The sequence below is a fragment of the Pseudophryne corroboree genome, chromosome 3 (genome assembly GCF_028390025.1).
Source record: "Pseudophryne corroboree isolate aPseCor3 chromosome 3, aPseCor3.hap2, whole genome shotgun sequence".
In the NCBI taxonomy this organism is placed as follows: domain Eukaryota; kingdom Metazoa; phylum Chordata; class Amphibia; order Anura; family Myobatrachidae; genus Pseudophryne; species Pseudophryne corroboree.
The window spans coordinates 448,759,281-448,774,988 of NC_086446.1; the positions used below are offsets into that span (position 1 = coordinate 448,759,281).

Sequence of the window (15,708 nt, forward strand, 5' to 3'; positions counted from 1 at the left end):
TTAAAGGGGTGAGGAATCGGACGATGAGGAGGAGGTGGACATCTTGCCTCTGTAGAGCCAGTTTGTGAAAGGAGAGATTGATTGCTTCTTTTTTGGTGGGGGCCCAAACCAACCAGTCATTTCAGTCACAGTTGTGTGGCAGACCCTGTCGCTGAAATGATGGGTTTGTTAAAGTGTGCATGTCCTGTTTATACAACATAAGGGTGGGTGGGAGGGCCCAAGGACAATTCCATCTTGCACCTCTTTTTTCTTTAATTTATCTTTGCATCATGTGATGTTTGGGGACAATTTTTTTAAGTGCCATCCTGTCTGACACTGCAGTGCCACTGCAAAAAAAGAAGAAGTTTGAGGACGGCCGCACAGGAAAAAACTGTACAGTATATAGTTACCCCAGAAAAAACTGACACTCTCGGGATATTCTTTCCCTTAATTGGTCAATGGTATACCTACACCAAATTGGTATGTTGGTAACAAGGATTTTGACGGTCAGTGGTGCTCCCAAGGGTATAGAAACATGTATCGAAACAAGGGGAGGCTTACAGAGAAGACAAAAGATGACCCTGGTAGGGAGCACTCTTATCTGAGGTACTTTAACACAAAGATTTATTTTTTCATAGAACAATCATAAAATAACAATTTTTATTGGTATGCCTTAAAAATACTATTATATGTATATATATATATATATAGACAAATGGTCCCGGCACTCTTTCCACAAAGTGAAGATACTGCGGTGCCTTCCCTGAGGGGTTACCTCATAGATACATGTGGGGAATAAAGGCGGCACTCACGCAGATATTTGCTGAAGTAGAAAAGTTGTCAGTTTTATTAGACCGACATGTTTCGGGGACTCGCCCCGTCCTCAGGCCATTAATGCCCTGAGGACGGGGCGAGTCCCCGAAACATGTCGGTCTAATAAAACTGACAACTTTTCTACTTCAGCAAATATCTGCGTGAGTGCCGCCTTTATTCCCCACATGTATATATATATATATATACACTGGAATTCTACAAAAACCTGTGTGAATTCATTAATAAATATGTGATCATGAACGAAAATATTTTCAGAGAGTGTGTGTATTCTTTAATAAATGGCCTCAGCCAAAACCATAGGATGTATTAAGGTCCGTCTGTATAATAGTTCCCTTAACACAATGTGTTGGGAATCGAAGTGTTTAAAAATTGAATAGTGTGACCATCATCTAATCAGTTATATAGCCCATACATAAGTTTCACAGGGCAATTGGTTTGAATCATGGGTCACTGGTTGGTTACTTCGATTGGGTCACCTGTACAACAGTACAGGTCCTAAAAGTCAGCAAGAAGTATCTGTGGAGCTGTAAGTGGTGGACATAAACATGTTATCCACCCACCTGGTGATACTGCCACCTCTGTGAAAAAAAATATATATAGTTGTTATTCACATGTGTACTAAATGCAGGGGTTTGCAACCCTAATGCTTGTACAGAGGCTCAAAAACAGCACATTTGCTCAGTGTAGATTATTCACAAAGGACAGGGGCGGGGCCTGTAAATCTGCAATGTACAATAATCTCTCAATATATCTCTTTAAACTGTACAAAATCTCCAATGCAGCATATTCCCGGATAAGTACTGTAATTATTGTGCTTTAACAGTAATGTGAGGCACACCTCATAGAGGATAATTTCCTAGTCGTGCTTATGGCTAAAATATAAACACATATACCACAGGAATACAAATTGACATGATTGTTAGAAGATTTGATATAATCAATTGTGAGATGTGAGGCACAGATACCTCAATTATTCACAGGTTGTCAGACAGTTTTGATACCAAATCTTAAAGCACTAGATAGAGATATATACAGTGGCCATGATACAGGTATGACTACCCTTCTGCTGTTCTCCCGTCTTGCCAAATGGTATAGGACGAGGAATGAGAGAGGGTAAGTGCACCCAACTTGGCCAGAAGAAAGAAAGAGGAGGTATCAAGCAGAGTGACCTGCGGCAGGTGCTCCCTGATGCCCTTTTGACAAGCAGTGCAGAGAATGTTTAACCTGCACTTCGGTCTCTAGTGCGGTACACTCCTGAAAGTTCCTTATTGTACTGTCAGATACTTGTATGAAGCATATATATCTTTCAATTTCTCAAAGAGCTGTGTCTAAATTTATAATTGATATGCTCATGAAAAACTACTTTTGTTGTATTTGTACCAGCAAAATAGAGCACATGTAACTCTTTAAACTTGCACTTAATCTCTCTAGCAGTACACTCCTAAATAGTTACTTTTCTTTGTCACAGAGGTATGGGCACACAAAATACATCAATTTTCTCAATAATTGTCAAACACTTGTAAGGTGCTTAATTCACAACCTCAATCTAGGATTAAAGGGGGTCGTGCTCCAGCAAGGGTGTAAAACTCACAATTTTAACATTGAGCAGACATTTACAATTGCTGAAATCATAATGTGGTAATTAGAACACAACCCCTGTTGGGGCTCACTGATAATCATAAACAGCTGTTCCCTCTTATGCAGATACACCTATCAGCAACCAAATAGCAGTTAGCTGATAATGTTAATCCTGCTACAATTTGTACATGATACAATGTGAGAAGGTATAAGATATTGCCAGCAGTCTGATAGCAGTTAAAATAGTAATTGTTAATCCTATTGTAATTATAGGGGATGCAATGTAACAATTACTTATTCAAAAAGTGGTCCACTACATAATCCTAAATTCTAATGTAGTGAGAAACAGTGTGCATGATTTGTCTCATATACCATATATAATTGGCAACATAAAGGAGGATTTGTGTGGTTAATCATACAGTTACCACTCCTGAAGCTGGCCTCGGAGGGGAGAGGAGACACTGCCCCAGGATCCCATACGAGAGTGTCCTCAATCTCGGGCGCTTCCTCCCGCTCGTTAGCCGCACAAAAAACCCGCCCGCCTGAGCCGCTCAAATCAGCGGCGGCTGGCCGCTTCCTCTGCTTTCGCCACCACAGTGCTGATTGTAACTGACGGACCCGTGAATCACGTGTGCGCACCACGGGACTCACACGGTGTTCCTGACGTACGTTTCGCAATGCTTGATCACAGGTAATTCGGTAGCCTGTGAGCTGGTGTTTTTAAAGGAGAGTCACTTTCCATTCACAGCTTATAGTGATTCATTTAATCAGTTTTACATACCGGTAATTACTTTCACAGTGTGATTAATTGTTTAATAAGTTTTGAATACCGGGAACAATTATATATCTAAAAGGGGAGACTACCAGAAAATAAAAATAAAAATAAAAATAAAATAAATATATAATCAAAAATTACCAAAAATTACCAATAATGAAGGATAAAAAATAATTAAAAATGAAAATAATTATTAATTATGAGAATGATGATAAATGATGAAATAATTAAATAGAACTGAAATTAAAAAATAATTCCCACAGAGCATTTTAGGTGAGCAGTGATATGAGGTCAACCATAATATAATATAAGGAAGAAGGAATAACAGAAAACAGTAAAATAATTCTACATTTATTATATGTTAGTTTTGAAAAACACTAATAATGTGTATATTGTGAGATAATGGGCGAGAAGGCAGATGATTTTATCTGACCCATACGTGGGTAATGAACTTGTTTAGATCAAATGTAAGGGATAGAAATAAATTTATATATGTATATATGCTTTTTCAAACACCTTACAGTGTATATGCATTATTTGTGTATATCTAAGTTGTCTATACAATTGCTTCTACCTACACATTATACATAAATTATGTGTAGAACTGTGTTCATATTAGGTGTGGTTATGCTAAATTCCCAATTAATGAGGTGATGCTGTGAGTGAAGTGGGACCATGAATTGAAGATTATTGTGGCAATGTGTCCAAGGCAGAGAAATTGTTAGTCTGCCAAGGTGAGTGATATTATGTGGTTAAAATAAATTATTATATAATTGTGTACTATTACAATGAGTGTGTAATGTGGTGAGAATGACCCAGGTGTGATAATCACATAGCAGGGATATCGGTAACCTAATTATAAGTGCAAACTAACCAAAAAAGTGATGGTGAAAAGCATAAATAATGAGAAAAGGGTGAAACCTCTAGCCTGATAAATTGAAGTGATACGTACTCTAAAATAATGAAGTGACTTGTGTTTAAGTTAATAAATATATGTATATGTGAAGGTCCTGAACAAAATCAGAGGCATGAATTATTATTGATTCTAACCAATACATAGTAATGAATATTATGTCAGAATCACTTGGGAAGGAAGGCTCCAAAGTTAATGTTCTCATTTAGACCCTCTGGGTTGAGAGCCCCAAGTTTAAAGGTCCATTCACATTCCCTCTGTAATAGGCTGTTAGTAAGATCGCCTCCTCTGTTCCCTAACTTAACTTGTTCAAGGCCATAGATTTTGAAATTTACCCATGATCCATCATGTTCAAAATGGAAATGACGTGCAACTGAAGTCAATTTTTTAAATTTAGTCAGATCCTTTGCAGCATTCCGTATTGAGCCAATATGCTCCAAAATACGTTGTTTAAAAGGTCTGCTTGTCATCCCCACATAGCGTTTATTGCACTCACATGATATGCAATAGACTACGGCTTCTGTATTACAATTGATGAAATGTTGGGATCTTATGTCCTTTCCAAAACGATCCCTGATTATATCCGTTTGTTTTATCCACTTGCAGGCTTTACAATGTCCGCAAGGGAAAGTTCCCACAGTTTTTGGTTTTATAGTTGGGACCCTCTTAAAATGACTTGAGACCAGCTGATCTCTCAGATTTTGGGATCTTTTCCAACTCATGGAAACATGAGGGCCTAATCTTTCGGCTAGGACAGGGTCTAATTGGAGAATGCCCCAATGTTTTTGAATTGCCTCTTTGGCTTGGTGCCATTGGCGACAAAACCTCCCAACAAAGCGTAGGGTGCCTTTCTCTTCTTTTTTAGATTCCTTTTTTGTAAAAATTAATTCCTCTCGGTTTAGATACCGAACACTGTTATGGGCTTTTTTAACAGATGTTTTGCTATACCCTCTTTCATGAAGCCTTCTTGTTAAATCCTTACTCTGTTCAGCAAAAAGTACATCATCTGAACAGTTCCTCCTCAAACGGAGGAATTCCCCTTTCGGAATGTTCTTAATAGTAGATGGTAGGTGCGAGCTAGCATGATGTAGAAGAGAGTTTGTTGAGGTTTCTTTCCTATATAGCTTTGTAGAGATCATGCCTTCCTGGTTTTTATATATCAGTAGATCCAGAAAGGGAAGTTCCTGTTGACTGATGTCATGAGTAAGATGTATATTTAATTGATTGTTGTTAAGGTGTTCAATGAACAGCAGAAGTAATTGAATGTCGCCTTCCCAGATCATCAGGATATCATCGATGTATCTAATCCACATTATGATGTTAGGAGTGAAATTGTCATTCTGATCCGTAAACACGTGTTGCTTTTCCCACCATCCTAGGAAAATGTTTGCATATGTGGGAGCACATGCTGCTCCCATGGCGGTTCCACGTGTTTGTAAATAGAACCTATCATTAAACAGGAAAAAATTGTGGTATAATATGAACTGGAGAAGGTCAGATATGAAAGCATGAAATCCCTCATAGCTTTCTGTTTTCATGAAATAATTAACTGCCTCCAAACCTATTTTGTGGTCAATGGATGTGTATAATGCCTCCACATCCAGGGAGACTAAAAACTGATTTTCCTCTAACCGTATGCCATGTAATTTCCGTAGGACATCCGACGTGTCCTGGACATAGGATGGAAGGGACTGAACATGATGCCTGAGATGTGTGTCTACAAAGATGCTCGCTTTTTCTGTTAGGGCACCAATGCCCGAAACAATTGGCCTCCCAGGTGGTGTAGTTAAGTTTTTATGCACCTTTGGGAGCAAATAAAAGGTTGGTATCCGTGGATAGTCATTTGAAAGGAATGCAAATTCATGAGAAGTGATGATACCATCCTTCAGGGCATTTGTGATCTTTCTATTATAGATAGATCTAAAATCCTCTAATGGATTGAAAAGAAGTCTTTTATAGCATGTGGGATTCTCCAGTTGCCTGTAGGCTTCCTGTAAATATTTAGTTTGAGGCCACAGAACCACATTTCCTCCCTTATCTGATGGTTTTATAATTGTATCATTCCATGATTGTATGTCATGGAAGGCTAATTTCTCTTTCTTAGTTAGATTGGAGTTTCGGGGGTATGTGGGTTTTTTTACATGAATTTGATCAAATTCTTTGGGTACAGCCTTAATGAAAATCTGTATCTCTGGACTTGTGTGTTCTGAGGGAAAAAAGGAGGATTTTTTCTTGACTATTGGTCTAGTTGCCACTTCCCATTCCTGATCCTTAGACATTGAGGTTTCTTGTTCAAGATCCATCAGGGCCTCAAGGGCTTCAGATTCCAAGGTAGCTAGGTTTTCACCTGCTTGGATCAGAGAGTGGTCCTTTTGGGTTCCCTGATTTTGGTTATGGAACTTGGTAAGAAGCAATTTTCTGCCAAACAATTTAAGGTCCTTCTCCCATTCAAATCTATTGAAATGCCACTCCTAGATGGGCCAGGTGTTTGTGTCGGCCACTTGGGTCGCTTAGCTTAGTCATCCAGCGACCTCGGTGCAAATTTTAGGACTAAAAATAATATTGTGAGGTGTGAGGTGTTCAGAATAGACTGGAAATGAGTGGAAATTATGGTTATTGAGGTTAATAAAACTATGGGATCAAAATGACCCCCAAATTCTATGATTTAAGATGTTTTTGAGGGGTTTTTGAAAAAAAACACCCGAATCCAAAACACACCCGAATCCGACAAAAAATTTTCAGGGAGGTTTTGCTAAAACACGTCCGAATCCAAAACACGGCCACGGAACCAAATCTAAAACCAAAACACAAAACCCGAAACATTTCCGGTGCACATCTCTACTAATGATGAGATCATGTCACCTAGGCTCCCAATATTTGTATCGCCAATGAAAGTAGAATTACAAAGTGCTGTATGTTGCACGCTTTGTGTGGAATCAAATGAGATAACAATAACATGCACATATACTGTAGCTGAACCTGGAAATGTAAAATGCATTTTATGTTTATGTAATTTATTACTACTATATAATAACCTTCAAATATTATTGCCATATTTCAGAAAAAAACTAAGTATAAAAAAAAAGCAAAAGGTATTGTTTTTACATGTACTTTTATTTTATTGTAATCTTTAAAATGAATACAATATAAACAACAATAACACGCTAGATTCCCTTTAATGCATGGTTGCATCGATACCCATAAGAACAAAAATAGTGCTACAGTAGTGTGATTAGGATAACTGCATTTTGGACACGAGTGCAATAATATTCTTAGTATATATTATAAATCATACCTGTATTTCAAATTTAGGATTTTCCAGGACAATATTTGTTTGAACAATCACTGTTCCATTGGATGGTTCAGAGGAACATGCAGCTGTCACCTCAATTGCATTATCTGCACTCATCAGGTCCTCATACTGAGCGTAGGTTATGATCACTGGCTCTTTCTTCACTGAATGGGAGAATATATTTCAGATTTTATCAGAAAGATATACATTGAGAGTCACCTTTCATTTTCAACTATGATTATATACTGTACATCAAATGCAATTGGGACCTGTTTGCAGAAAGATGATATTAAGCATTATAATGACAAACAAGATTATAGTATTGGATGACACAAGTCTTTTAACTACTTAACTGGCGAATATTTGATAATAATTAAAAAGTCTTAAAAAAAGTCAATTTTGAATAAATAAAATAGGTTAATAATACCAATTTAAAATATATTTAATAATATTTTTGCAAAAAAACGCACCCTGTGGGAGTATAGCGCCACCCTGTGGGTGTTCTAGAAGACCTTTTTAACATTATCCTCCTCCTTTAGCATTTTTTATTCATTTTTGTAGACTCATCTGTAACAACTGACCCCCATTTAGCATCCACATCTTCTCCTGTAATGCTGATGCCCCCAGATATTTTCCCCCCTCACATGTGGCATATTCTTGTAGGCTGTTATCCCCCGAGTAGAGTAATGCCTACCTAAACCCAGTCCAATGGCACAAATCCTTAGGTTATGGCACCTCCTCCCGCAATTGAGAGAGATTCAATAAATATCATTTCTTTGTGGTAGTAAGAAATTAAAGGCACGCTTGATAAAGGGGGTATCAGATAAATTGAGAGGGGACTCATTGGAACACCTGTGGACAGGGGGTCAGAGGCACACTTGTGGAGGGGGACAGAGGCACATTTGGGGAAGGGGATGCAGATGCACACTTAGGGAGGTTGGGTGAAGAGGCACATTTGTGGAGGAATGGGGGCAGATACACACTTGGGAAGGAATGGGGTCAGTGGAACATTTTGGGAGGGATGGGACAGAGGCACACTTTGGAAAGCTCTGTGTGCCTCTATTACTGTGCAATACAGCAGGCATGGGGAGGTGAAGAAAGGAGGAAGAGAGTTTGGTGCCAAGGAATAGGAGTGGCCACCCGCTGATCAGCATTATGAGCGTCAATGTCAGATGGGGGCACAGCACACCACTGATTTCAGGAGCAACCAACTTCACTGTGCACTGCAGGCTTCCCTATTATCCTAGGCCTGGTACATCAGGGATCATTAGCAAGTACTCTAAAGAACAATTTTAGTGTATCAAGCTTGCCAAGGTAAACCATAAACTAAATTCCCATAGTGTAATTGGCATTAGCAGCAGTTAAGTTTCTGGTCATGGCAGGTAGACAGTATTTGTTTTATATTTACAGGCACATTTATCACAATCTGCATCTCAGATGTGATGTGATAAATCTGCCTACATTCGCATTGCGATATTTGAAAATATCACACAAACGTATTTATTAACAGTTTCTTATATAGCACAGCAAATTCCAATTGGAAACACAAGTGATAAAACAAAACTGGGTAATAACAGACAGTCATAGAGGTAGGACAGCTCTGCTCGCAAGCTCACGATCTATAGAGATCTAGGCATTGATACACAAGGATAGGTATTAGCTATTGCATAGTAATCCACCAGATTGCAAAGGTGCGTGGTGGGCTGTATGATATGGTCAAACAGCCAGGGGTTAAAGTGAGGGGGAACGAGATGGAACTGAGTTCCACCACCTGTAATGGTAGTGGGAACTAGTGCCACCACCTTCATTGCCCTGCACAGTAATTCCAGCAGGAAAACCTGCCCCATCACCTACAGTACATCAATAGATGATGCAGGCAGCGCTCGTGTTACTGATGAGCTTCTGCCACCTCCCCCTTCCTCAGGTCCTGGTGGCTCCACGGTCTTCCTCCATCTACAGACCATCCCCCCCGGCTACTCACACATGCTGTGTCTGTTGGACAGCATTCATCCCCTCCTCAGGTCCCAGTGGCTTCCTTTTCTGGCACGGCTTATGAGATGTCATGCTGTCACTGCTGCTGAAGTGAAGAAGAGCCATGAAGAGGAGCAGGCTCTGTGCACCTTGAAAACAAGATGAGAGGAGGCTGGAGAGACAAGAGAGGTGGGGAAGCTGCTGGAGGGATAAAGGGCATGGAGCTGCTGGAGGGACACAGGCAGTGAGCTGCCGGAGTGACAGAGTCAGAGATGTGTAAAAGGTGCACTACGTGGGCATTGTATTATAAGGGGTACTACTGTGTGGCATAACGTGCATAAAGGGTACCATTGTGTAGTGCAATGTAAATAAAGGGCACTACTGAGTGACATAACCTGAATAAAGGGCATTACTATGTGGTGTAATATAAATCAGGGGCACTACATGTGGTGTAATGTGAATGAGATTGTGCTACTGTGTGGTGTAATTTGAAATGGGGCTGCTATTATGTGATCACGCAGCTTCTTTTTGAGATCAATGTCCCTTTATAAAGTATAGGAAGTAGGGCATTAATTTTTATAGTTTGCAGGGAAGTGCCGGAAACACCAGCACTGGCAAGGGCTCCACTTAATGTGTGTGTGTGAAGTGGGGGGGGGGGGGGGAGGAATGAGTTCCACCACCTCTCCAGGACCACTTTGTTGGCCTGGGGTCAGGAGGATGAGAAAATGACTGTACAGAGGGGATTAGTTTATGAAGGGTATGTGGGCAGTTCTGGAATTTGATAAGCTTGCCTGAAGAGGTGGGTTTTCAGGGAACTCTTGAAGGTTTGGAGACTAGAGGTGAGTCTTATTGTGAGAGGGAGGTCATTCCACAGAGTGGGTGCAGCCTGAAGAAAGTCCTGCTACCGTAAATGCGAGTGAATAATGAGTGTGAATGAGAGACGTAAACTTTGTGAAGAGCAAAGAAGTCAAGTTGGGAGATAATTTGAGATAAGCAAAGATATGTACCTTGGTGTAGTTTGGTTAATGTAAATAAAATAATTTTATATAGAATACAGGTAACCAATGGAGGGGACTGACAGAGCGGATCCACCGATGATGAGCGTCTAGCAAGGAAGATTAGTTTGGCAGTAGCATTCAGATGGATTACATAGGTAATCCCGCCAGGCGAGGTGCCGACTGTCAGTATCCCAACGGCGGCATCCCATCTGGCAGAATGCCAGATGTGGGGCGAACGGTACGAGTCCCCTTGCGGGCTTAGTGGCTATCTGCGCTCACCACAGTTTCTATTCCCACTCTATGGGTGTCATGGACACCCACTAGTGGAAATAGCCCCTTCGCGCTGGTATTCCGGCTGGCGGCATTGTCGGCTGGCGGGATTCTGGCGTCTGCATCCTGACCGCCGGGATCCCGACAGCCAGCAAATTGAATGGATCCTGTTCAGATTGGATTGTAGTGGTGAGAGTCTGTATTTGGTAAGACCAGTAAGAAGACTATTGCAATATCAATGTGGGAGATAATGGGGGTCATTCCGAGTTGTTCGCTCGCTAGCAGATTTTAGCAGCATTACACACGCTAGGCTGCCGCCCTCTGGGAGTGTATCTTAGCTTAGCAGAATTACGAACGAAAGATCAGCAGAATTGCGAATAGAAATTTCTTAGCAGTTTCTGAGTAACTCGAGACTTACTCCTACACTGCGATCAGCTCAGCCCGTTTCGTTCCTGGTTTGACGTCACAAACACGCCCTGCGTTCGGCCAGCCACTCCCCCGTTTCTCCAGACACTCCCACATTTTTTCCTGGCACGCCTGCACACGCCCAGAAAACGGCCAGTTTCCGCCCAGAAACACCCACTTCCTGTCAATCACACTCCGATCACTTCAACGATGAAAAATCTTCGTTCGGACGTGAGTAAATCTACTAAGTTTTGTGCTAAAATACTAACCGTATGCGCACTGCGTACCATGCGCATGTGCATTTTTGCCTTAATCGCTCCGTTGCGAAAATCGGCAACGAGCGAACAACTCGGAATGACCCCCAATGAGAGCATGGATTTAAGTTTTTTCAGTGTCTTATGTAAGGTATGGTCATATGTTGGTTATGTGTTTTAGATGCATGTAGCATGATTTTGAGACAGACTGAATATGGGGAACAAAAGACAGTTCATTGTCAAGGATGACACCTAGGCAGAGTGCTTGTGGGGCAGGATTGATTGTCAAGTTCTCATCAGTGATAGAGATATCAGGTTGGTAACTGCTATTGGTTTGGTGGAAATATAATTAATTCTGTTTTGGAAATAATGAGTTTGAGGTGCAAGAGGACATACAATATGAAACAGCAGAAAGGCATTCATTGACACGGACCAATACAGATGGTGACAAATCTGGGGAGGATAGGTAGATTTTGCATACAGATGATACAGAAATCCAAAAGAGCTGATTAGAAGGGATTGAGACGTGATTTAAATATATTAAAAAGTTGATTGGGGTTTAAGGCTTGAGCATAGATGAGAGTTTGGAAATATGTTTTTTTTTGGCAGTGTGCAGGGCATTACGATAGGTGTGGCAGATAGTCTTATAAGTGAGGAAGTAGCTTGGAGTACGAGATTTACACCACTGACGTTCAACTTTACGTGAGTTTTTGTAGGTGTCTTGTTAATTTAGAGTGCCATGGTTGACATCTAGGCCTATGTGGAGTGTGATGGGCAGCTGGAGCCAGTTAATTTTGGGCTATTTCTAGAGTCTGGTTCAGGTGTGATACAGCCATCTCAGGAAAAGTGAATGCAGAAATAGGTGAGGGCAGCTGTTGTAGAAAGGTTGAATGTTCTTGAAAATTAATTGTGTTAATAATTCTGGAGGCTTGAGGAGGATTGGAGAACTATGGTGGCATTGAGTTTGAAGTAATGGAGGAGAGCATGCAGGCGATAGGGTTGTGAACTGAGATAAAGTAGTGTAAATGAATTCAGAAACTCAGCATAGTCTGGTGAATATAAGATCAAGGCAGTGGTCCTCCTGATGAGTACAGGAATCAGTCCACTTGGGAGAGGCAGAGAGAGCAGGTAAAAGAGAGTAATTTGGAGTCATGAGAAGCAGACTATCAATAGCGAGATGAAAATCACCTGTGGTGATGGTGGAGATGTCAAAGTATTGGGAGTAACGGAGTCATTTGTGTTGCCCAGGTGGGCGATAGATAGCTGCAACATGCCGTGAGAAAGGAAAGTAAATCCTGATAGAATATACTTCTTATGATGTGAATGTGAGCAATGGAACCTGTGTTAGAACTGTGGTTGTAAAAGATTGGGATAATAATAATAATCCAACCCCACCTCCTTTACTGTTACTAGGCGTGAATGTGTGTGAATTGGAGACCACCATGTGACAGTGCTGCAGGGGAGGCCGTGTCTGATTGTGTGAGCCATGTTTCTGTTATAGCCAGCAAGTTGAAGTTGTTAGATATGAAGAGGTCATGAATGGATGTTAAATTGTTATAAACAGAGCATGCATTTTATAAAGCACATTTTAGTGATTTGGTGGGTGATGAGAAACATGTGATGTTTATGAGGTTATCTGGATTATGTATTGCTGCGAATCAGGTAAATGTGAGTGGGGCAGGTGATTGGGGCCCAGATTTGGTGAAATGTCACCAGCCAATTGAAGCAAGAGAGAAAGATAAATATACTTCTAAGAGGTTTCTTTTTTTTTATGGTGAGAGGTTGTGGATGTTATTGTCAAAGTATAAAGATAAGTAAAAATCTCATGAGTGTTAATAAGAGAGGAGTGGATAATTGAAGCGGCAATGTGTACAGAGGGGTGAGTTGCAGGGCAAATGAAGTATATAATTGCTTTGTGTTACAGCCATATTACAATTTGTGTTACAATTTGCATGTAGGGACAGAGCCTGTGAATCCCCTCAGCACTTCTCAGGGTATTTCTCGCAAAGGGTGTGACTGTGCATGCACCGTTGCTCTCTCACCCCACTAGACCCCCTGTGGCCGCTGTGTTTCCGGCCTACCTGCTGCTGCCTGGCTTCCTGCTTAGACTAGATAATACTTAAACTTATCTACATAGGACTGGTGATCGGTGACCTCCTTTTCTGTGACCCAGTCAGCTGATCTGTGTAATCAGGTGAGAAGGTGTTAATGTGCCTGCCAGGACTTTAGCTGACTGCACAGATCAGCTGACCAGATCAAGAGAAGGAGCCCACCGGTCATGGATCCCTGAATGGAGGTAAATTACATTTTATTTATTTGCTATTATTAACTATTTTCTCTGTGATCTACATTACACACAGGCTCATCACAAAAGCCTTCTCCTGCTCTGCTCTGCCTCTCAGCATGTAAGAAGGGCAGGATAGGCGTAGTGAAAATGGGGAGAAAGCCTGCATTACACCATCTGAAGGCTCACCCTGGTATATTTGTACAATTTACTGTCGTGTTATAGTAAATCTGAAACAGATTGCACTTCCCATTACAAGTATGGGAAATGTGATTTGCTAACTATAAGAATGCCAATTTAAGGACTTGGAGGATTCTTTTACGAAAAATCCTAGAAAAGCCATTTGATATATTTAGGTGATATTAAAATAATGTAAAAAGGGTGTGAAAACACCCAGTTTTACATTATTTTAGTAAAAAACAAGACAATATTGAAAAATTTTCCCCATAGTTTTCTTTTGTACATGTAGAATCCAACGTGTTACACAAACCCCACATAGGAAGAAAAACACAATCATTGTTCTTATACAACTTTAGCTAAACTTTTCACAGGAATATCTTACAGATGCTGCTAAATATCTATGGAATTATTTTAATATTCATATTTGTTAATTAAACATAAATGCCATTGATGACCTACAGTATAGCCACTGCTACAAAATCACCCTTGTTACCTGTTGAAAGGGCTATTGGAAACAATCTGTAGGGATGCATTTGGGACCATAATATAATTGCTTATACTTAGCTAATGAACACAATTAAATACAATTTCATAGCCAGGAAAACTAAAATACAAGGCAATCCCATATTGCCACATTCATACCACAGAAGACGTTTGCCTATCAGTAATATACATAAATATTTGTTTTTTCCATCCCTCTACAAAATGTTTACCTTCACAGCTTTCTAGATGGATTTCCCTGCTCTCCTTCAGAAGTTCATGCAATTCCTTCCTGGTGTAAAGGACGGAGCATGCCCTGATGTCAACTTTAATAGTCTTTGAGTCTGTTGTCAGGTTTGTGATTAATAAACTGAGATCTACGTCTTTGCCAATAGCCCGCACACTGCTCGTCTTAAACTCTGCCGATATCTCCTTTTCAATGCAAGGAGATGTACAGAACTGGGTCATCATTTCTTCCATGGTTGGCTATGCACTTTCCAAAAAAATACCTGCAGGAAGACAGAACAAACATGACACCCATATTCCACTAGAAAAGTATGTGCAAAAGAAACAACTCCTGGAAGAAATGTTTCAGCCAATGTATAAAGCTTGGTGGTGATGTAGTATCAGTATGTGTTATTTACAGGATCACTAAACCTAATCCTGATGTCACTGGCTACTAAGGCTGGGGTGGGGGGGGGGGGGGGGGTATCAAACCTTTGAGAGAGCTATATACGGGCAGATTAATAAACCCTGGTGAGAGATGCATTGGAGAGAGATAAAGTTCCAACCAGTCTGCTCCTAGCTGTCATTTTTCAAACACAGTCTGTAACATGGCAGTTAGATGCTGATTGCCTGGTACTTTATCTCTGTCCAAGGCCTGATACATATCAACCTCAAACTCTTATATATACATTTGTAAATGTTAATAGCAGCTCCAAAAATTATACTGTAGATATTGTAAAAAAATGTTTATGAAATTGGGGATGTTTTTTCCTGTTTAATACACTGATAGACACTGCAAGATCTTCAGCTTGAAATGACCAACAACAAAGAACAATGTAGGCCCACATAGCTTACAGGACATATCGGGGGAGATTCAAATGTTTGAAAAGTCGGTTGGGTGTCTGTTTATTCCTATCTAATAAACAGGAAAAAACAGACTCCCAACTGACTTTTCAAACATTTGAATCTCCCACATCTACTTTCAAATTGGCTTCCATTAAAGCTATTAAGACATACATACATACATACATACATACATACATACATACATACATACATAGGGATATATTTACTAAAGTCACGATTTTGTCCGAGTTTTTTTTTTCAAAGGGTCATCTCAGGAATTTACTAAACAACTTGGAGAACCACAAGTACCAGCATGCGGGGAAATAACAGATCCGCTGGTACCTGTAGTTCTAAAAAAAAAAAAACACAAGACACACACCGTGAAAGTAAAATTTTATTCAGACACACTTACACACTCACATAC

The 15,708-nt window shown here is 40.3% G+C and overlaps 1 protein-coding gene across 2 annotated transcripts in view; it reads right to left on the bottom strand.

Moving 5' to 3' along the window:
• Positions 1 to 15,708, bottom strand: part of LOC135055927 (protein-glutamine gamma-glutamyltransferase E-like) — an 82,506-nt gene that overhangs the window by 18,939 nt on the left and 47,859 nt on the right. For both annotated transcript variants that reach the window (XM_063960529.1, XM_063960530.1), the window contains exons 2-3: positions 14,447 to 14,722; positions 7,375 to 7,535 (exon numbers count right to left, since the gene is read on the bottom strand). In XM_063960529.1, the coding sequence (XP_063816599.1) occupies positions 7,375 to 7,535; positions 14,447 to 14,693 (408 nt within the window). In that variant the 5' untranslated portion in view covers positions 14,694 to 14,722. The remainder of the gene's footprint in view (positions 1 to 7,374; positions 7,536 to 14,446; positions 14,723 to 15,708) is intronic.